The sequence below is a fragment of the Acinonyx jubatus genome, chromosome A2 (genome assembly GCF_027475565.1).
Source record: "Acinonyx jubatus isolate Ajub_Pintada_27869175 chromosome A2, VMU_Ajub_asm_v1.0, whole genome shotgun sequence".
In the NCBI taxonomy this organism is placed as follows: Eukaryota; Metazoa; Chordata; class Mammalia; order Carnivora; family Felidae; genus Acinonyx; species Acinonyx jubatus.
The window spans coordinates 61,373,114-61,397,957 of record NC_069383.1 but is presented as its reverse complement, the minus strand read 5'-3'; the positions used below and the strand labels follow the sequence as shown (position 1 = coordinate 61,397,957).

Here is a 24,844-nt window from a genome sequence, read left to right as displayed (position 1 = left end):
CTTTATTGCAATTCTCCATGAACACATCTTATAGATCATCTGCAAAGCCTGTCAGTAACTAATGTACTGCTCACACCTGCCAAATGTTTCCTTTTTTTTTTCCTACAGACTCTATCTAAAGTGCATAATGCATTCATTCTAATGAGAACTTTCAATAGCTGTTCACACCAAGTAAGACCCTCTTTTCAAACCCAGGATGCATCGCTACAGCAGAAAAACAACTAACGATGTGGATGAAAATTATTGCTTTAAAATGATTCTCCAAGTGTGTGATCAGATGGAATACAGTTCTTCAGAGTTCTGCTAAACACATTACCTAATTAGCTTTGTTACATGCTGAAGATAGAACTCATAAAATATAATCTGAGACTTTATATTTTTCTGGACTTTTTGTTTTAGTAAGAACCACCACCCTCTCTCTATATATAAATACACCTGATTGCTTTACCTGACATTATACAGGCACTTTTCTCCATAGCTGAATTTAAAGGGCTGTTCTTGACTGCAGGCAGAACCGAGTTCTGAACATGGACTGTGGGGTTCTTTCTTGATTTTCAGTGGTAGGCCATGAAAAGCCACTAGAAAACAAAACAAAAATACCCACAAAAATGAAGCGCAGTTAGAAATTAAGTACAGTAATCTGTTCTACTTCTCTTCGTTGAAATGGCCTTAACATTTCATATTAACTTACATAACAAAGAAAAATCACATTTAATGAATTTCATGGATGAAAAGATTATAGAGAATCTCTGTATACTATTTTTCTGCTTTTACTGTATAACAGAATGCATGCTTGAACTCTCATAACTTCAAGTGAATCAATTATAATTTACTTAACTGATATTAACAACACTAGAAGCTCAGTTTTCAGAAAGTTTTAAAAACATTGCCAAGAAATTTCTAGTGATTAAAGAAGAAAAAACACAACTGGTTATCCAAGAATTAAGTGAAGACAGAACATAATTTTAAGCATTACTGAAAGGAAAATATCTCAAACCCATCAATAATAATGGTTTAATGGAATGATAACTAGAGTAGAAGAAAGAAAATCCAAGTGCAGGTCCCATGGTAACTGATGATAGTTTGGGCAAAATTTCACCACCTTTGAGGCCAATGTTCATTTATAAAATAAAGGTAAAAGTACCTGCCTATCTGCTTACCAGAGGAGGAAGATAAAATGGGAAAAAAATCTGAAAATTATTTTTCACATGCACTCTACCATGAAATAATTCTTCTATATCTAATGATGTTGTCTCCTTTTTTGCATGACTTAATGGTTATACTTATATTAATCAATGCTTAATGTATTACAAGGATCCTATAAAATATGAACTCTAGAGGAAATATGTTGTGTGGGAAGAATCATAGCTTTAAAGCAATAAACAAGTAACACTATATATATTTTTATTCTTGTATATGAAATTGAAAATTGGAGATCCTATTAGAATAATTAAAGTGTTAGTAATAAATGAAAAATTAGTAAAAAGATACAAGGATTTTATTTTCATATACAATATGCACAAATATGACTAATTAAGGATAAACACAAGAAAACACACATTCTAGAGATTTATTCTAACTCATATGAGAATTCGAATTAAAACACAATATACTGGGATGGTAGAGTCAGGGAAGCATCCACTCTTGAATTTGTCTCAGGTCCTAATCTCACAGTCATGAAATCAAGCCCTATTTCAAACCCTGTGTCAGGCTCCATGCTACACGTGGAACTTGCTTGGGATTTTCTGTTTCTTTCTCTCTCTGCGCCACGCCGCCCCGCCCCCCCCCCCCCCCCAGCTCATGCATGTGCATGCATACTCTCTCTAGCTCACCAAATACATAAAGAAACATTACAAATTATTAAGTCTGTTTCTATGAAGACATGATATGACAAGAGAAACTTCATGGTTTATGATGCCATTCAATCTTGATTGTAACATTACAGCATTATAAATGTGCACTTGTTTGAATGTCACATATAATTTAACAATAATTTGATACCAAGAACTATCAAGCTATGGGCAAATATATGCTGTTTGTTTGGATATGTACATAATTTTGACAGAAATCTTCAGTGGTGGCTCAAGAACCACCTGAAACATTGTGGAATATACATTTGCCAAAGAAATAAATAGCTTCACCTAAATTAGCTGTCTAAGAAAAACTTAACAAATAGTAACAAAATAATTTCACTGGGAGGTCTATTTCAAAGTTTTTTCTTGATGTACTGTGAGTTTAATATGCCTATTCAATGTAGAGAGTAGAGGAATAGAAACAAAGGAGAAATTACGCGCATTTTCAAATGTCAAGAGTACTCATGTTCATTAACTTTATGAAGTCAGAGGTTATAATTTATTAACCGTTCAGATAGAAGACATTTAAGAACATGAGGATTTGTTAGGATTCTAATTTGAAAAGAACATCTATAAAAAGGCAACTAACTTGGGGACAAATAAGTCATCTGAAAATGGACTAGGTATTAGATATTTAAGAAATTATCATTAATTTTATTGGATGTGCTAATGCAATGGCAGATAAACACAAAAAAATTTAATGTGAGAGATTCATAAAGTATTTACAGAACATAATATGTCTGGGATTTTCTTTAAAATAGTCTAGAAAAAATGATGTATGAGGAATGAATCAAATTAGAAAAATGTTGATAAATGTTAAAAGCTGCATGATGGGTAGGTGGGAGTTCATTACATTATTCTCTTTACTTTTAACTAAGTCCTAAGTTTGCACAAAAACTTTTTTAAACACGAAAAAAATCTAAAAATTTAAAGTAACACTGTATAAGAAAATTCTTTGCCTGTGTTTGTGTCTATGTGCTACTTCTCAGAATGACAAACATTGTATGATGCAACCATTAACCATACATTTGTTGCATTCTTAACAAACAGGTTTCAATGATTTATTACTACTTTGAACATATACAGTAAAATATGTATCGCCAAGTTTAGTACTTGGGATTGTGTATTGGGTTTTACATTCTCCTAAGAAAAAAGGAGTAGTAACACATCAGGAACTCTATTTGTCATTCAGAGTAGTACCAAATATTCATACCTGAGAAATCAGATATAATTCATATGAATAAAAATACGTGAGACCTCGAGAATAAATATGTAGTATGATGCACAGTTCAATGTATTTATCAAAATATCAGATATATCAAAGACTACTATATTCAATACTAGTATATTTTAAAAATCTTTGGGACTTTGAGGGAGGATAAGGTTAATGAACAGGACACTAAAAGCATCAACCATAAAAGAAAATAACCTGCAAAATTTTCTTCACTGAAATTAAGAACTTCTCTTCATCAAAACATTATTAAAAGATTACAAAGTAAGCTACAGATTCCAAGAAGATGTTTTCAATAGAAAGATCTGACAAAAAGCTCATAATAAGATTCGTTACAAGTAAGACCAAACAAATGACCCAATTATAAATGGGCAAAAGCCTTGAACAGGCAGTCCAAAAAAGAAGACATCCAAATGGTAAAACAAACAAATGAACAACAAAAAGCATATAAAAAAGGTATTCAACATCTTTACTTATGAGCAAAATAACAAATGAAACCACATGAAATTATCATACACACACTAGAATGGCTAAGCTGCAAAAGATTGACATTACCAAGTTTTTTAAAGTTTATTTATTTATTTTGAGAGAGAGAGACAGAGAGACACAGAGAGAGAGAGCATGAGCAGGGAAGGGACAGAGAGACAGGGAGACAGAGGATCCCAAGCAGGCTCCATGCTCTCAGTGCAGAGCCCAACCAGATCATGACCTAAGCCAAAGGCAAGAGCCAGACGCTGTGCCCGGACATTATCAAGTTTTGAAGAAGACCTAGAGCAACAGGAACTTTTATATAAGCTCCTGACAGTACAAATTGATAAAAACACTTTGGCAAATGTTTTGGCAGTATCCCCTAATGCTTCAACATAAATTTACCCCGGGACCCAGTAATTTCACTCTTAGGTGTATACCCAAGAGAAGGCACTGCATATGTTCACCAACTGATATGTGTAAAAATGTTCATGGCAGCTTTATTCAAGATAGCAAACTTTGGAAAAATTCAAATGTTCGGTAGCAGGAAAACAGATAAATAATTCATGGGATATTCATACAATGAAATACTATGCAGGAACAACAAAGAACAAATAACCGACACATACAGAAATACAGATGGTCTCCTAGATGTGAAGGTGTATAAAAGAAGTCAAGCACAAAAGAGTATGTAGCATAGGAATTTCAAGAATAGACCTAATTAACTGATAGTGAAAGAATTCCCTTCAATTGGTGGATAGAAATGTTAATTACCAATAAAGGGCACTAGTAATCTGCCACAGTGCTGGGAATATTTTATATGTTGCATGGATTGGTACCTATAAGAATATACACATATGTAAAATTCAACAAACTGTGCAGTTAAAATTTTACATCATAATGAATGCATATCTCAATTAAAAGGTTAAAAAATATGAGAGGCATCAAGCAACGCTACACAACTTAAAATACTTGAATATGTCTAGCCTCCTGTTCCAGCAGAGATATCTGAGAATGTGATCTTGGAAGTGTGATTTTGTTTTTAACTCCACAGGATAAATCATTCCAAATGAGTCAGGGGAGGAATGACAAGTCTGGGCTACCATCAGGAATGGCTGCTAGCATAACAGCAGTGTCCTATCAAAGAGTCTATTGATATCAACTTAGAAAAAAAAGTAGGATCCATCTTAATGGATATACTATCTGGAGCCCTATTGCTTTCAGACTGGTTCCATGAGCTTCCTAAATGACTTTATTATTATTTTTTTTAATGTTTATTTATTTATTTATTTATTTATTTATTTGAGAGAGAGAGAGACAGAGTGTGAGTCAGGGGGGCCAGAGAGAGAAGGAGACACAGAATCTGAAACAGGCTCCAGGCTCTGAGTTGTCAGCATAGAGCCCGACGTGGGGCTTGAACTCATGAACTGTGAGATCATGACCTGAGCCGAAGTCAAATGCTTAACCACCTGGACCACCCACGTGACCCCTTCCTAAATTGACTTTAGATGAAAGGATGTAAGGCTCCCCACAATGCGAGAAGAGGTAAGTCGATCCCTAAACTTAGGAGGTACTTCTGAAAAACCCAGGGATTACTTCCCACACCTCATATGTTATAGGTTGAATTGTGCCTCCTCCAAAGTTCATGTTCAAGTCCTAACCCCAGTACACCTCAGGGTGTAACCTTCCTTAGAAGATTAGCTAAAATGAGGTCATTAGGTGGAATCTAATCCAATATGATTCATGTCATGTCCTTGTAAAAAAGGAAGAGTTAGGATATAGAGACCCTCACGCAGGACAAGGCCACATAAAGATGAAGGCAGAGGTAAGGTGATGCTTCTCCAGGCCAAGGAGTGCCAAGACTTCCAGCAAATCACCAGAATCCAGGAGACAGGCATAGAACAGCGTCTCTCTCACAGCACTCAGAACGAACCCTACCAACACCTTCATCTTTCACCTCAGACCTCCGGAACTGTGAAATAATCAGTGTCTATTTTTTAAGCCACTCGGTTTATGGTACTTTGTTATGGCAGCCCTAAGCAAGCTAATATACCACTCCCAGAAATGACGAGTCACTGAGGCTGGGATATATATCTGGATTCTGTATCTTATAAAAATGTCTAGGTGATTCTTGTAACTGGGCTAATTTCAAATCCACTGTGATGCTTGGCCATACCTAGATCCACTGTGTGCTGCATTGAAATAAATCCAATCCTTGAGAAGACTTGAGAAAAAAAATGAAAAGAAAAGAAAAGAAAAGAAAAGAAAAGAAAAGAAAAGAAAAGAAAAAGATCTAACAAAGTCTTTCTATTCAGTAGATGCCCACACTTGAGGGTTTTCACGGGTTCTCTACATCCAAAAGTTTAGGGCTCCCCTACTCCTAACATAACTCCATAACATGAACGTGTCTCTAACACGTGCGACGTGTGTGGGCCTCTTAATCATTATGGGCCCTCGGAACTGTGATTTTTTTTCTACTCATAAGCCAAATAAGTAATCCAATGAATTTGAGTTGGCTAGGATTATTTTATAATTGCTGTGAGGAAAAAAAGAAGCCAACCTGATGATCTCCAACATTTTGCACAAGAGCCGCATGTGACTTCATTTTCCTCATTTCTACTTCCCTGCTTCCTAGAGATTCTATATCACAAAAGTGACTTCTCTTATTTATTCTTAAATAAGGAGAGCACAGAGACTCCCACCCGAGCGGGCTGAGCCGAGAGCGTGTTGGGTATTTCATCACAGGGCTGAGAGTCTGAGCGCCTGCTAACAGGCAGTTTTCCAGCTCACTGGCACAGGCACAAGTGAAAGCAGCACATTCATTTTGTGCAATTTGCTTTACCTTCCCACATGGAGTTGGTGCATGTAAAAGGCTGTTAAGTACTAAATTATTCCTTATCAAATCACCATCATCTGGAGTCATGATCAACACTAATTAAATTACTTTCACTGAACAGGGCTCCAGCCTGCTGCCGAGGCTGCTAGGTACATTTCGTTTCGCTTACTGTACTGTCCTCACTGGGTCTGAAACAGTGAACGACATGCATCTGCATTGTTTGCGGTTTTAATTAAACTGAATCTTTCCTCCTTCCAGGGTATCAAATCGGGCGAGTTAACTCCTTCATGTCATTAACAAAGAAGTGACAGTTAGATTTTTATCCCTGCCTTCGGACAGTTAAGAAATTTATCCAGGAAATCTGAAGTCTTCCTTCCTCAGGTACTCCTCAGACGCATTTCCATGCAAACCTTTATGGCCCCCAACTCCTCCGCACAACCAGATCTTTAGGAGGAGAAGCAGAAAGAACACTCAAGAGATGCATCTTGCATTTTTTTCTTGGATGGAGGCTTGACCTTTAAAACCACATCTTAAGGCTGACTAATGATGACTGAGTTCTTCTAATGGTTACATTTAAGAGCTCCAAAATACCAAGACTTTTAAAACTACACTTCCAAAATAAACTTAACCACTTCCTAATTTAAAAGTTTACTCGGAGTTATGGTATTCATCGTAAAATCTTGGATAAATTAATAATTGCTTTCTTTTTTTCATTTTTTTAATGTTTATTTACTTTTGAGAGAGAGAGAGAGAGAGAGAGAGAGACAGGGCATGAGACAGGGAGAAGCAGAGAGAGAAGGAGAGACAGACAGACAGACAGACAGAATCCAAACCAGGCTCCAGCCTCTGAGCTCTCAGCAGAGCCCGGCACGGAGCTCGAACTCAGAAACTCCAAAATCATGACCTGAGCTGCAGTTGGACGCTAACCAACTGAGCCACCCACGCTCCATTAGTTGTTTTCATTTTAGAACTATGAACATCAAGGTATCATCTTGCTTCCAGTTTATTTCTGTCTACACTCTACAACAAAAGCAAAATCTTGCCATCATTCTACTGGAGCACAGAAATGCCCTCCACCTTTCCAAGTGCAACAAGGCTGATATATAACCATGTCTTTCATTCAAATTACATTTCAACACCTTCAATTATAGATGAAGATAATGAATTTAAAAATTTACTCATAGGAGAATAATTTGCTAAACAATCTTGACATTGGAACATTTTTGTACCATTAAATTGAAAACAGAACATGTTTGTTATAACAGACTGCTTCATGTTAGTACAGAGAATAAACAGTTTAATCTACAAATTAAGTTTCTATTTCTATAGTGAAGATGATGATGTCTTCTGATACATTTAAGAAAGATAATATGTTTAACTATAGATAGTGACTTAGTGAACTGTGGTTGAATTTAGAACTGTGATAAAAACCACTTGCTATAACATTTTTTTAAAAACCCTCAAAATTTACACAGTATTACCAAGTTTTCAAAGAATTGTCACCTACTCTATTTGATTCTCATCATTCAAGACAAGAATATCTTTATTATACCTCCCACTTGTGCAAAATTTTTTCAAAAGGCATAAAAAAGCTAAGCTTAATACCTATCCAAAGATCTAGGACTGATTTACAACAGGATAAGAATTAAGAGCCCTAGAATGTTGGCTATAACTTTGAACTCTTGAGCATATAATTCAAATTTATTTTGAATAAATACAAGTATGATTTCTTTCACGCATAAGCACCATGGTAACCGCCTATCAGGTGTTTCTTTATCCATTCATTCATTCATTTACTATGGCCCAGACACTACACCAGGTGTTGAGAGGGAAACTGAATATAAACCTACAGAACAAAGATGAACAATAAGACACAGTCTTACCCATCAAGAACTCATAGAAGTCCAATTAGAGCTTTAGTTTTTTGAAGTGTTTTCTCTAATACAGACTTTAGCCAGTCTCCTTTAAGTTTGATTAATTCTCGTGTGTACAATACATGTTTATGTATACATGATCTTAATAATATATTTGTGCCGCCACTTCTATCTAAAACACTTCTCAGACTATGCTTACTTCTAGGCATTCTACTTTGTTTCAATCTATTACTGTGACCAAAAGCATTTAAAAATTCACACCCCTCATACTCCAGTGAAGAAAAATGCTGCTATCCAGCATCTAAAGCTTCCCCTAGAGTCTGATAACCAAAATGTCACAAGTGATGGGCCCCCTTCTATATGTGGACAGTGGATATAATTACAGTGATAAGTTGCCTTGGCTCTGACCTTTCACTCTGCTTTCCTCCCAACAGAGGCGCTTATCATAAGAGTGAAATAGAGTAGCAATTTCTGTGAGTACAAAACAATTACTCTGGAAAGAAAAACATACCACATTTTTAATTACTTCTTCACTAAGTAGAAGCATGTCTTCAAATCAAATCTGTGTGTTTTTTTACAAATTTTTCACAAATGTAGTTTTTAAACAAAAACTACCTAGGAATACAAAGCTTTATGAGAGTCTCCTGACTTTGACGTTGAGATTTCTGATCCGCTCAAAACTTCTGCTTTAGAATAGTCTACTGTATGATGTTCCAGAACAGGGGTGGGCAAATTACAGTGCATCGCTGACACGTGGCTTCCCACCAGTTCTGGTAAACGAAGTTTTATTGGAACACTGTCCCACCCAATCATTGAGGTATAGTCTAGGGCTACTTTGAATTATAATGGACAATTTGTGACAAACCCTATGACCTGCCAAGCCTAAAATATTTACTGTCTGATCCTTCACAGAAAAAAGTTTGCTGACCCCTGTTCTGGATTATGGTCTACAATGAAAGGAGAAAGAAAACATAAAAATGAATGGCTAGAACAGGAACACCTGCTACTGATAGGGTTTAGGTAAATTAGTTAACAAAGGCCATTGGATTTTCCTTTATTAATGCTTTGTTTACACTGACTCTCAAAACCAAGCGTGCAGCCTTATGCAGCCAACTTACAGGGGCATACACAAACAAGATGATGAAAAATTACATGACACTGAGCCTCTAAAACACTACAAATTTATGTTCTTTGAGGAATTTTAAGGCATTTACATAGACCACGGGTATGTTTAACATATAATTTTTTACACTTGTCTACAAAATATAAATGAGAAAGTCAAAACAAATCATTGTGTGGACGCTAAAATGCTCAAAAAAAAAAAAACAAAAACAACAATCTACAAATTGTTGTTAATATGTAGATTATGGCTATGGCTCTTGGCCATAGCAGCAAATTAAAAACGACAACAACAACAAACAAACAAAAACTCTGTAAAGATGGAAAAAAGTAAATGGTATACACAAATTAGATTATTTCAGACCAGATACAAGCATGGCATGAAAATGCATGCAGGTTTTTATATAAATATATGTAGTTAGGAATACACTCACTAGATGAAAAGCATTCACTTAAGTTAATACCATTTCAATTTCAGGTGATAAATGGGTGGCAATGACCTCAATTAGTACTCAGTTAAATTCCAGAAGCAAAGGGTAAGGCTTGTGTACAAAGAAGGACAATATTGTCACATGCTCCGTAAATCCGTCTTCCAAGACACACAGAAAAACAGAGGGCACTTCTGCCGCATCTGAGCCTCTCAAAGATTCTCTTCCAGTACATTTACCTCTCTTAAGCCCTCCCCACCCCCGCAGTGTGCACACACGCTCACACATACACACACCAACATCCATTACTAAAGGGCCTAATCTCAGATATCAGCAGAGTGCCTTTATGGGGCCATTAAACCCTTTCTCTTGTTTACAGTGCCTGAAGAAAGATGTGAATTATGTCTGTGACAAAACAAGCGATAACATTTCAAAACTGCTATCAAAATGCAAACTGAAACACATTTAAGGACAGGGGCCCTGATTCGAGTTTTTGCGATTTTCCGTTATTTGCAGCTTCTGGAAATACGTTCAGCTGTAATATTTTCAAGACAGGAATTCAGACCATAGCACGGCAAGGTGATATTTATTTTTCTTCAATAATATTCTTTAAGTAGAGTAGTTATTTTTTTTTTAAAAGATGATATAATGTTTTTAAAGGAATATCACCAGTTGGGCTAGTTCCCAAACCTAATTTGCCTTTTGGCGCTATTTTGGCGATACGTAAAATGTTGCTTAGTAGTAATCTCAAAGGCAAAATAAGGGAACCTCTCACCCCTAGTTATGAGCCTAAGAATTTTTCAATTATAGAGGACATTAGGTATGATCCAGTTTCAAAGGAAGAGCTAGTGTTTGTACTCAGAAACCGCTGTGCTAAAGGAATCACAAGTGGAAGTCAACTGGGTAAAAAGATTAAAAAGCGATGAGCTAGTTTTATCAGCGGAAGGCAAATGGTCATTAGTCTGCTCCCACTGCTCCCGGAAGTTAACACTCTGCACCTGCAAGGAACTTCCTGGGCAATCTGAACACCAGAACTGAGCTCAGAGAAACCATGCATTTCTCAGAAAAGGGCATCAAACTATTTTTTTCCAACATACCCGACTCTTACCAGTCTCAGTGTGTGCACTCTATTGCAGAGATTCCTCAATGGTCCTGCCAGGGATGCTTCTGAATAAAAGAGAGGTACTTTGACAGGTCTGGAAGGTGATTCTGGACCTCCCGGCCCCATCCAGAGTCAGAGTCCACAGACTCGGAAACCAGTGCTGAGAACAGTGCAGAAGTCAGAAGCCAGAAATCCTCGCTCTCTACAGGGTAAAGCCTTCTGATGATGTTACAGCCTCACAAGACAGTTATTTCTTAAAAGTACACTTAATAATTCAACTCTCTCTACATTGCCGAGTGCCACTATGCCATCTTAATAGAATAGAATGGACAAATGTTCTGGGTTTGGGCCTGTGTAGCTTCTCTTCAAAAAATAGCACTGATAGGGAGATGCAGCCAACTTTTACTCATCTGAAGGTCAGTCATCTACTCCCGATGATCTAAACCAGAAGTTGCCAATGTTTCCATTTGGCTCATGGAATGGTTTCAAATCATTTCTTGCTGTGATCTTTTAAAAATCAGCTTCAAAATCTCTTTCTGGTTTAAAAATCCAAATTTCTGACTTATCTAGGAAAAAAACCACAATATCCAGCAACACTCGAGTCCACTTTCCAGCCTGAAAAGCACCTGGCTGAACCCATTATCAGCTGCCCCTTTGGCCAGGATATGCGTTTTCCTATTGGCTACAGTCCCCACTATCCCCACCACTCCACACTTCAGTAGCTCTTGTGCTAAATTCACTTGACTCACTTAGATGCTTGGCATACCAGTTACCTATTTTTTAGATGACACACAGGTAAGAAACCATTAGTGAATGTGTTTCCACATATGGATGTACACATACATGTGTGCATGCACACACACACTCACACATCACCTCTAAGCAACAAAAATATTGGGGCACCTGCATGGCTCAGTCGGTTGAGTGTCCAACTTTGGCTCAGGTCATGATCTCACAGTTCGTGAGTGTGAGCCTCGCATCGGGCCCTGTGCTAACAGCTCAGACCCTGGAGCCAGATCGGCTTCTGTGCCTCCTTCTCTCTTTCTGCCCCTTCCCTGCTTGTGCTCGCGCGCTCTCTCTCTCTCTCTCTCTCTCAAAGATAAATAAACATTAAAAGGTTAAAAAAAATTTTTAACGTTTATTCATCTTTGAGAGACAGAGAGAGACAGAGCACGAGCGGGGAAGGGGAAGAGAGAGGGAGACACAGAATCCGCAGGCTCCAGGCTCCAAGCTGTCAGCACAGAGCTGATGTGGGACTTGAACTCATGAACTGTGAGATCACGACCCAAGCTGAAGCTGGAGGCTCAACCGACGGAGCCACCCAGGTGCCTCAAACATCAAAAAAATGGTAAAAATAAACACCAAAAATATTATAAAACTCACATCACTTCTGTCTTAGACTCTCAAGTACTAGTTCTCAGGCAATAAGGCATAGTGACAGAACTAACAGATACTTAAATCTGCCTAGTTTCAAATCTCCTACTGCCACTTTCCAGCTCTAAGAATGGGCAAGCCAGTTAACCTTTCTGTGCTTAGGTTTCCTCACTGATATAAAACAAAATGAGGTGATAACAGTACCTGCCTGATGGAGTTGCTGATATGATTAAATGAGACACTGTGTAAAGCATACAGTAAGTGCTCAATGACAGCTATTGGTGCCATTATTCAAATACAGAATCACAGGACACAACATCTAGAAGAGAGCACACAGATGATTCGGAAACTAAAGAGCATAGTGGTAAAGAGTATGGAAGCTAAATCTTGGCTTTGCTACTTCCATGCTGAAAGACTTCTGGTAAACTGAGTAACTGCTTATGTGATTCAGTTTCTCCCTGTTAGAGGAGACCTTCCTCATGGTGTGTATGTAAGAATTACACAAAGTGAAGCCCCTGAAAACCTAGGATAGTACCTGGAACATGGTACATGCTCAGTAAATTTTACTTATAACCATTATTATTTCAACCACTTCCTTTCAGAGAGGACGAACCAAGACTCCAAGAAGTAAAGTGACATTGCAAGCACCCAACTTCCAGCCATCAGACTATTATTTCGCTACTTTTTCTGCTTCATCCTATTGCCAATTTTGTTTTGTGCCTATCAACTACACACTAAGAGCAAGACATTTATACATGGAGAAGACTATAAGGAAAACGTATTCTGACAGAAGCTGAAAGCACACAGTACAGCGGGTCAAACGAGCACCAGATGAGGAAACAAATACTTTTGAGCCTCAAACAATACAGGTTTGAACTATGCAGGTGCACCTCTATGTGGATTTTTTGACAAATACAGGACAGCGGTATAAACGTATTTTCTTTTCCTTACAATTTTCTTAATAACGCTTTCTTCTCTCTACCTTTATTGTAAGAAGATAGTATGCAATACATAAAACATTGAAAATATGTGTTAATCGACTGAGAACTTAAGGTTTCCAATCAAGAGTAGGCTATTATTAGTTCAGTTTGAGAGAAATCACAAGTTATACGTGAATTTTCCACTGTGCAGGGGCTCAGCATGCCTAACCCCGCACTGCTCAAAGTCAGCTATAATATCTGCCTAGTTGCTACCTCACCCGTAACTAGTTGTGTGATAATGGATAAGCTGTGCTACCTTTCTGGGCTTCCATTCCCATCTATAAAATGAAGGCATTAGACTAGGCAACCTTTCCTGGGAGCCTGACAATTTCAGGTCTGGGTGGGAGTACCTGCTTACTAAATGTCACAGAGGAGAGGAAAATGCAAGGATTTGATACAGGAATTCATATGGCATAATATTCTGAGTCCACAAAGAACTCTACACACCTCATTAATAATGGAGCGCATTATTGCCTTTTAGCCAGTAGCGGTCACTGAAACTTATGATCATGAGCCTTCCTCATCATGAAAAAGCAAAATCAGGTGTAATCTACTATAGTCAAGAAGGATGGGTACATAATGCACATCGGAAAAGTGTACATGCAATGTGTTAGCATTTAAAAATGCCTGATGTTTTAAAAGGTGTTTCATGGACCACCTACTTTCCAGCTGATGGCAGTAATATGTTATTATATTAATAAAGCACAAAGCAGAATCAAAAGACAAAGTTATATTCCTAACTGTAAAAGCATCATAAGCACCATTAATTGAAATATAAAGAGATCAAGTACAGAATGCAATGATTCATTCCTCTAAATTTCAAAGCCCAATGCTGCCCTAACAATACTTGAGTGGCTGTGGCACTAAATGATCCTCATCTTCACAGACTACTTGCCAGGAGAAAGTGCCCTGGGAGGAAACTGGTCCTTCCATCTGGAAAAGGACAAGAACAGAGAAAGGAAGGCCTAATGTATGAACAATCCAAATCGAATCAGTTTGCATTGTGCATTGGCTTCAAATCAGATCTTCCTACCCCTACTGGTCCAGTAGATGGAAAGCAGCACGACACTATTTTTTTGGAAACCAATTCTGTACAGTGAGCCCAAACATACAGCGCTTCATATCCAGCTGGCAGGAATGAAACCTGAACAAGCTGCAGCTATTTGAGAAACAGATCTAATAAAAGGAAGTAAAGTTCTGAATCAAGATGCCCAACCGAATCCCTAACCTCTCAAAAATGGCTCTACTTAATTAATTACCTAATTATGACCTATATGCCTACAGAAAACACCTCCTGTGGAGAACCTGTTTCACTTTGCTTTAATATGGATATTCTTTAAGCCCTACAAAGTTACAAAAATAAGTATTGCTTCTCTGCCTAGTAATTCTGTAATTCCTTTCAAATAACAGAGAACATTATTTGGAAAATACTGGGCAGTACTTATTATTGTTCCTAGCCGAGGAGAGGCTGGAAGATCCCATCACTGCCTGGTGTTTCTCAGTGTAGCATGAAGTTTAGAGAAATGCTATGGCAGATGGGCCCTGCATAATACCCAGACACCAAGTGTGCTCTGTCCTCACCACTGCGTGACCACAAAAACAGGTCCTTCCCATCAGAAGAAAAGGTGAAAGGTGGGCATCCCCTATCCGGCATCCTCCACACTCTCCAGAACAAACCCCAGAGTGCCACCCTCTGTAGACTATCTCTATAGATCTCTCACAAATAGGTTGGGGGAGGGGGAAAGTGGTAAATCTATTACTTGCCATCAAGTGATACAAAAAAGGAGACGGATAATAGTAGAAAAGAATCAATGTGGATGGTTAACATGCAGAGATATTTTACTAACAAGACATGATAAATGTGATCTTTAACTTTCCCTTGTTATTCAATCACAAACATAGAAGCTCTAACCTAAAAGTTTAATTACTCCATGGACCATAGTAACGTAAAAAGACCAAATGAAGATAATATCTCATTGCCAAAGAAGACTGCCAGTTACTAATATGCCTGTCATCACTTTGGAATAATAATTACTAAAAAGACCAGCAGTTTCTAAGGTCTGTAAGTTTCACTCACTAAGGACAAGTATTCAAACAAGTAAGTTTTTTATGCAATAAAGTATAAATATTTTAACCAGTTTCCATGAGAAATCACCATTCCTTCAGAAATAGTTTGCCCATTTAAAAAGCAATGAAATAAGTAATTAGTGATGCAGATACTTGCTTGAATGAATTTATTACCATGTTATTCAGAACGAAAGCAATATAATTCTAAATTTAGAATTCATCTCACATGCATCAGCATGATCTGAACAAGCCTTTAAATAAGCCCAGAGGTAAGAAAAATGGTGCTCAGCCTGCAGAATGAACGCCACCCCCAAGCCAACTGCAATTCTAAACCCGCACACCTCCCTCTCAAGTCTAATAAAACTCTCTTACTGTTCCATGTCTTCAAATGTTTGTGCTTTACTTGTTCTGGTACGTACCCCCTGGAAAGGCTCATTTCATTTTCATTTGGTGAACCTGCCCTGCTTGGGAAATTCTATTTGCTTTCAGGTGAGTCAATCCTCACTTTCCATTCATAATTTTTCTTCCAGGCTATATGTGAAAAGAGCCTGTAATTTGCATGGTCTGAAATTGAACACTTCAGTATCAAAATAACACACTGGATAAGTAGGAAGCAACACTCAGGTGGCTGAAGTACACCTGCGGCACTTTGTTGTCACCCTACCAAAGACATGATGGAGATCAATTCGGTTATTATTAGCCCCTGGCTCCTTGTTCAAAAAGATCCCACTGGTAGACAATCAAAGTTGAAAATATGTTCTGAATACCAGAGCTAGAAAAGTTTGCCCAAAAAAAGAAAGCCAGCTGGCTAGCGCCAAAAAAAAAAAAAAAAAAAAAAAAAAAAAAAAAGTACCTTTTCAGTAAATGCCAATAAAACTTCATAGGCTGCCAAAATAACAAAGATAGAATAATTACAAAGGAAACTTTGCAATTTTCCTGACAATAAACATGTTCTTAAAAAAGAAATTATCTGTCACCTGGCCTCAACTGTTACAGCTATTAATACGAGCTAGGGTAAATCCTACGAACAGTTTATTTAAACCAACTACTAATTTGGCACAAAGTTTTTATAATTTCTTTCCCAAAATAAATTTTTCGGATTCCTTTAAAAGCGACTTGTAATATTAAATTCAATGTATATTAGAACAGTTTCCACGAGGAATCACCATTGCTATAGAAAAGCTTTTATACAAAGTATTTTGCCCATCTTAGAAAAAAATGTCATCTAACTGTATCAGATTAACAATTCCCCCCAAAAGAGATGTGAGATAGATGAGATGTAAGAATAAGACCATGACTAAGGAGTCACATTTTTAACCCCAAAATAGTGTCTGTGAAGGAAAAAAAAATCCATTAACAGTATGTAGAAACATCTAGAAAAGTGCACTTTATCCTTCATACAGCAGATAATATTGATGTTGCCCAAACTTTCTTATAACAGCCCATGAGACTTTTTTCTTAACTTTATTTACCTTTGAGAAAGAGTGGGAGAGAGAGGTGGAAGGGAATAGAGAGAGGAAGAGATATAATCCCAAGCAGGCTCAGCACTGTGAATGCAGAGCTTGACACAGGGCTTGAACTCACAAACTGTGAGATCATGACCTGAACTAAAATTAAGTTAGAGAGTTAGACTCTCAACTGACTGAGCCACCTAGGAGCCCCAAGACTTTCTTGTAAAGACTCACAGCTAAGAACCAGTGTTTGCTTCCTACACTGTGACAAAGCCATCATCACCTCTAGATGCCGATCAAGCCCTTTTTGTCATTTCTTAACAATAAATATTAATTTAAAACCACCTACAGGTCAAGAGTGATATCAGAATAATGAACTATAAAAAGTCTACTGACACAGGGCCAGCCTTCACCAATAAAGCAAGAAGCAAACAACTGAACCATAATAAAGAAAACCAACCAACAGAATTATGGATAGGCTTAACCATGGCCATGAAATATCATAGAAGATCCATTATACAATATACTGATTTGACTGTGTGTTGTATGAAGCAAATGTGAATGATTCATGGGTGTATACATAGATCACATTTCCATAGCTAAAGGATATAATCCCAAGAAAACTGTCAATGGAACAAAGGCTTCTAGAATTATATTAGCATTTGATAAGTAATTTTTCAGATTTGATGTATTCATTTTTTAATAGATTGCTTCCTTTGAATATAAGCCTCTTTTTAAAACCGTGTTATATGTTAGATTAAAAATTGTTTTTTTTCCCTAATGGAACCTATCTCTGATTTTTTTTAAATATTAATGTTTTATTTATTAATTTTTTAAATTTTTTTAACGTTTATTTATTTTTGACAGAGAGAGAGAGAGAGAGAGAGACGGAGCATGAGCAGGGGAGGGGCAGAGAGCGAGGGAGACACAGAATCCAAAGCAGGCTCCAGGTTCTGAGCTGTCAGCACAGAGCCCGACGCGGGGCTCGAACCCACGAGCCATGAGATCATGACCTGAGCCAAAGTCGGAAACTCAACCAACTGAGCCACTCAGGCGCTCCTGTTTTACTTATTTTTGAGAGAGAGAGACAGAGCATGAGTTGGGGAGCAGCAGAGAGAGAGAGAAAGAGAGAGAGACAGAATCTGAAACATGCTCCAGGGTCTGAGCTGTCAGCACAGAGCCCAACACGAAGCTCAAACTCAGCAAGAATGAGATCATGACCGAGCCTGAAGTCGGAGGCTCAACTGAGCTACCCAGGTTCCCCAACATATCTCTAATTTTTAACTGGCATAACAGTTTGGTGTTACAAATCACAAATGGACCAAATCTGATTACAGTATTTCATAAGAAGTTCAAGAGATTGCTCTTCTTGTCCACCTTCACAAAGGAGCAGTTATCAAGAAGTACTTTAATCATGGATATAGAACTTATCAGTCTAACCTCTCTACTCTGCAGTCCAATTTACATTAAAACATTTATTTAAAGTTACAAATTTTGACTTGGGTGATATGTCCTAGGAATATATAATTATTAGAATAGCTCAAAACATAAAATCAAGTTTTGTGCCACTGTTCACTAATTCTATACATTTGTGATGAAAGACATTTCCTTAACTTTCACTCTATTTACAGTAACCCAGAAAGCCTTCGCAAATGTGTGCAAAATGATCCTTAAATTTTTATTATACTTTATAGAGTTTTTGATATAACTTTCTAGATAGTAGTTCAAAAGATACTTTTTTTTTTTTTTTTACCCGACTCTGGAGCCTCTCCGCATCACCATCCCACAAGTGCATTCTGGAGGCTACATAACAGGAGAAACTCCTTATAATAAGATCATTGTGATCCTTCAGGAACTAAGCCCTGTCTGATAAGAATCAAGACAACTCACCAGTTACTAAATCTGGCTCCATAACAATAGTGTCATGGCAGCATTCCAATGTATTTTTTTTTTTTTACTTTGACTTGCTAACTGCAAATAAGGGGAAATTAGATTACCACATTAAACATAAAATATAGAGCGTAACTAGGTAGCAGTGTTGTACAGGTGTTATCGGAAATAGAAAACAGCAGCATGAAGGCAATAATATTTGAAGATTACAAATCTTTTTGCTTCTGTCTTGGGCAGAGCATTTTGTGGTAACATCAAAATGTGCATACTAATCTTTGCACAATGCAAGTCTTTATGTTACTCATGATGTACAGATGCACTAAGTAGGACATAAATTCTATATTTGCTTTTATTTTCACATAAATTTCACCTAAATAAATATTACACTCACTAATCCTTGCAGGTTTTTAAATTTTAGCTGCAAGGTATATATAAATGGACCCTTATTCTTCAATGAGGTGGTGTATCCATACACTTAATGTATTCTCATGTTTAACTGCTTTCTTCTAAACGGTCAAAACTATATTTACTGCTATGTCAACCTAAAGCACCATTTAAATTTAACCTTTTGAGACTCTTAGATGTTAAAAGCATGCCCATGTGAATGAACAGATATTACAAGGCCCGCTATAGGTCACAGGTTATACAGGAATAATCGTTTTTCTAGAATTTAGTGATCAAGAGGATGATAAACAATGACAACAGCATTCTTTCAAGCCCTTTAGTGGTTTACCAACACAACGCAGTGTAGGAAAGTCATGTGTAGAATGGGTATCTTTTTCACGTTTCCTTTTAATAGTACATTCTAAAATACAATCTGATTCTTTAGAACAGTGAGCTCTGCCAACGGGTCTGCTGTAACTCCATGTATAAGGTGACCAGTAGGTGTGTCAAATACTGCAGCCAGATGATATATGCAACAGCTTACATTAGCACTTAAACACACAAAGAAGATTTATACAGTCCTCCTTTGTAATGGATAGTTCCAAGAAACGAGAAAAATATGAAGATGAAAGAGTCCTTCTGCTCTCCTTCCATGTGTGCAAATAGAAATGAACTTTGGAGAAACACATGGATACCACCTGCAAAACAACTGTGTGATCACAAACATAATAGGCCTGGTTTGCATTCTCTTCCTTGCCCTTTGAAGTTAATAGAAGCTTTGTAAATTGAGGGTGTGCACAGGGATAAAAATTAAATCAGATAAAGCATGATTTAAAAGGAGTCTTCCCTTACAATGCATACATAAATTCTTGGCCAGTGAACATTTGTTTAAACTACCACATTAGCTGGCACTAACATAATTATAAATTTTCCAATACATATGCATTATATAGTATGTTATTTGTTTTAAATACAGTAAACTACAGTGTGCCTATACACTCAAACACATTTCCCCACTCCCCCCACCAAAAAATTGTATATTCATTCCCCTTTGTCGTTTTCCTCTCCACTTTCTCCTCCTCAGTAATGGGTCATCAGAAATTTCATGCTTAGGAATTTCCAGGCTGGCCCATTTGTTCTTGAGATAAACCCCAGATATATGTGATTAATTTTGCTGACCCAGAAAATTCGACTTTCTCTGACGTATCAAACTTCATCTTCCCCACTATCCAACACACATCTCTTATCTCCAAATGCTGCTGCCATTCTCTAGAGGGACAGAGAAGGCACTTGCCTGGTTCACAGCAACTAACACCTGGCCTTCAACCCATCTAATGGGTCCTCCCTTCATTACTGGGTCCATCACATAAAAAGTGCAGAGCCACTCGAGGTGTGGTAAGCACAGCTACACTGAACATTGAGACACCTAGGAGGATTAAGTTCCACTTCTATGACTTCTAACTCAGGCACTAACTTCCTGTGACCTTGGACAAACCGTCTAGCCCTAAGCAACTCATGTTTGGCAGGCAGCTTTATCTCTAACAATGTAGGGTTGTGGTTGAGAGTGTAAACTCCAGAGGCAGATCTGCAACTTGGTTGCTGTGTGACAAGAAACAATCCCTTTAACTACTCTGGGCCTCAATTTTTTTTTTTTCTTTACCTGCATATAATAGTTCCTACTAAATTAGGCTGTTGTGAAGACTGGATACATTAAGGAATAAAAGGCTTAAAAGAGTATCCACCGAACAGTGAGCACTATGCAAATATTAGTGATTATTATCCATCAAATACAGAGATACGGGGTGGATTATCTCTAGGTTCATTACATTTCTAATATTTCATGGGTCTGAGTTTCCAATTCCGGACATGTTTCATTTTCTTCATGAAGCCATTCTCAACTATTCCAACCTATGTTCACCTCTTAAAAAACGAAAACAAAACAGAACAAAACTATAGAATTTACTGTAACATTCATTTAACTTTAGTCAAGGGGTTTTTTATTCTTAATAATGTAGTAACAGTGATGTTAGTAATTGTAAATGTCCTGACCTATGTTATCCTTGTTCCACATCTATGGTGTCCTCACTACGGTGAGCCTCCCTCTAAAATGAGGAAACAGAAATATTCAGAGATTAAGTGACCCACCAAAGTCACCCAGCTAGAAAATAGTAGATAGGGGCCATGTCAGAACCTACACTCTTAGCCACTCTGTTAACTCCCAACTCTACTGTATCTTTACTATCCTTAGCATGTTCTCCTCTCTTCTCCAACTTCCCAGTATACTTTTCGAAGCCAGGGATTATTTGGCTCAGGGAGGCATTTTTGTTTTTTCTTAATGCATAAGAACTGTATCCTAAATCAATAAATACTTAAATATTTGTCTATTATCTTGGCATTTTAACTACACAAGTAACTTATACAATTTCTAAAATGGAAAAACTAAAAAACATGGCTTAAAAATCGTTTGATCTGCTAAACCATTATTTTTTCTAATTGTGAGTTATGAATAGTCATGCGTGTTTCCTAGAGAACACTATGCATAGACAATCTACCATACAAACTAGAGAAAGAATGAGATCTTTCACAAATTTTTAATGTATATGCTTCCACAACTGTAGCATTTCCTCCTTTTGGGCTGGTAATGGAGCAAAATGGAAAGAAAGCTAATGTTTACTTTTTGGAGAACAATTTATTCATTATAGCTATCTAGAGAAGATATATTAGCAGCATTGGTAGGTAGAGGAAATGACATCGCAAACCAAACCCTTTTACTACTAGATCAATCAAATGTAATCATTTTGAATTTGTTTTAACTGTATTGTTGGTGTTACTATTTTGAAAACTGTAGCTTATGAAATCCTCTGGCCTCAAAACTGGATACACATTAAATACACACTGACAATGTCTTTCTTCTATAAAGCCACTGAGTTATCAAGTATTAACCTGTGTGCCAAAATTCTGACATAAAATATCTCATGTAATCATTACATCAACCCATTTACTTTCCCTAACTTTTACATAAGAGGCTCAATAAAGTTTGGTGATTGGCCCAAGTTCACAAAAATGCTAAAATGTAGAACTAAGCACTGAACCTATATGAGCTGGCCTCCAAAGCCAACAGGTCACCTTGTGAGATTAGAGCAACTTGAAGATCTCTACTTCAGGGCTGAATAATCCTCTAAGGTTAGTAATTCCAGTATTTCTTTCAGGTACAGCTAGAATCTATTTTTCTTACATTTAGCATGCAGAGGCCAATTGGTGAAACTCTTAAATTTGAATTTGTCTTCCTGTAGCTTTTGCTTTTCCATGGAAGCTAAAAATATAAGGATTTGTTACCATTAAGAATGACTACACTAATATTCATGAAATGCTTTGGGTCAAACACATCTAGTCTGGTAGAAGCACAACCACAGCCTAATGCTTGATTCATTGGGGTAGAAGCTATTTTATAAAGACGATCTTGGGTCATTCACAATTTAATCAGCCAGTTACTTTTATATGGGCTTCCAGAAGGCCATCTCTAAAGTCAAATATCATTTCTTCACAAGTGGTATTACAGCAAGGGTCCCATAGATTAATTTTTATCATTTAGATAAGAGATGATCATAAAATTAGCACCCTCCTAATATAGTTCTCATCTTGATTATTGCTATTTAACTGGTGAAATTTTTTTCTTCAAGCTGAGTGAACACTATAATTATTATTGCTTTGCATTGTAAAGGTTGCATCTTAATTGAAAAATAAACACTTCTTAAATTTTCAATGAATACGTGAACTTCAAAATCAACAAAAACATTGAAGATGCAGGCAATTTTGCTAGACCCACAAATTAAAGTGTCCTTCATCAACCAGAATTCATAACCCGTAATCTTAAACATAAGATGCTAACTGATCTTATAACCTGGCCAGTATCACAAGTACCAAATGTTTTCAGCTCAACTTTCTGCTTATAAATCCCTTATGGTCAAAGCAACAGTAGGTTTGAACAAACACTTCTGAGTGTCTTCTGACAGTGTCACTGTGGATAGGTACTGAACTGCAGTGTGATCAATGGTAAAAGGTCAAGCTGTTCTTACAATTATTTTAGAGTATGTATAGAGACAGGCTATAAGTTGGTAGGTACAGATATCATTTCTGAGTATGGCAAAAACAAAAAAAACAACACAACACAAAAAAGTAAATTGATCAAAATGAATGCATTTCATCACAAATATTACATGAATTGTACACTTTGTTTATTTCATATATATTTGTAGATATATAGAATAAAAGCTTATAGCATTGCCTTTTATGTCCAAACATACATGTGTAATATATTCCATATAAACACACATAATGTTATACATATCTGTGTGTGTGTGTGTTTGTGCATGTGTGTGCTGTGAGTGGTATGCAAGTTTTTCTAGGGGAAGGTAATGTTATCATCCCTGTTTTATGTGGAAGGAACTGAGGCACAATGATGTGAAGTTGCTTATTCAAGGTCACATACTATTAAATGGCAGAGATCTGAACTCCAGGGTCCAAGATCTATTACCTTGCTCGTATGCAGTATACTGTTCTCAGTCCCCCGAGAGAATGCCATCACTTCATATTATACGACTTTAGTGTTTGAGCATTAATACTATATAAGAGCATGAACAGATATTTAAAATGTAATGTACTATCAGACAAAATGCCAAATGTGATGTTCAGCTGACTTCAGCATATTAGTAGCGAATGTCTCTGACCTAATTATATGATACTTTATAGTAAACAGTGTCCCAAACACAATTTAAAAATTCTCTTTTGAGAGCACCATTATTTTGTTAAGCAAACATTCAGGATTCCTGAAACTAAAGGCTTATGTATACACAGAACTTAACCACATTTCTACAATTCAAAGCATGAGGATGAAGATTTTCATAGAGTCATAGGGAATTTACAGGGCTGTCTACTCCACCCTTAATTTCCATATATGTGTTATTTTGTACATTACGTTATAAATTAGAAGACACTTATAAATAAGAAACATTTTTATAACAGTTTTATTTTTCCTGAATTTATATCACACAAACATATAGACTTGTACATATGTGCACATGCACTTGGCAAAAATATTTACATGAATTTTTTTCACTTGTGGAGTCACAGCATTTCAATAAATGAGTGGTTGCCACAGTTTGCTGTGTGGTATCGTGTGCACGAGAGCAAATGTCACGTGAGTCCTGGTTCTGCCATTCACTATTTGTAGGACTCTGATTATTGCACTAAACCTGTATGAGCCTTGTCTGCCCTGCTCCCGTCCCAGGGCACCGTGAAGAGCAAATGAGTTGACGGATGTGAAAATGATCTATGAACTCTAAACTGCTAAGCAAATAAAAAAGGAGATTGGTGCTATCGCTACTATTGTTTTTATCTTTCATTCCATAGCATCTAGCATAATACCTGGCACTCGGGATGTTTGTTGTCTAAACTTATTTTTCATTATGAGGAAAAAAAAGCTTTCTGGTTCTTAACCAAAACAACATGCTGCATTTTACCAAAATAAAGATGCCAGATCTTTAGATGCTAAAACTGTTATCCACTTAACTATATAATTAATATCAAAATGAGAGTATTTTTTTTCTCATTTCATAATCACAGCATTTGTATTTACTATGCTTCCAATTATTGTAATTTTGCATTAAGGGTTTAGGAAGCATTTTAAAACCAGTCCTAACCAAAAAAAAAAAAAAAAAGATTTTACATATTTAGAGAGAAAGAGGGTAGGGGCGGGAGATTTGCTGATGATTAGAATTTGACAAAAAA

General features: G+C 36.9%; 1 protein-coding gene across 3 annotated transcripts in view; it reads right to left on the bottom strand.

The window, feature by feature from the left end:
• ETV1 (ETS variant transcription factor 1) overlaps nt 1–24,844 on the bottom strand; it is a 92,044-nt gene that overhangs the window by 42,318 nt on the left and 24,882 nt on the right. For all 3 annotated transcript variants that reach the window (XM_053218401.1, XM_053218400.1, XM_053218402.1), the window contains one exon: nt 449–578. In XM_053218401.1, coding sequence (XP_053074376.1) covers nt 449–578 — 130 coding nt within the window. The remainder of the gene's footprint in view (nt 1–448; nt 579–24,844) is intronic.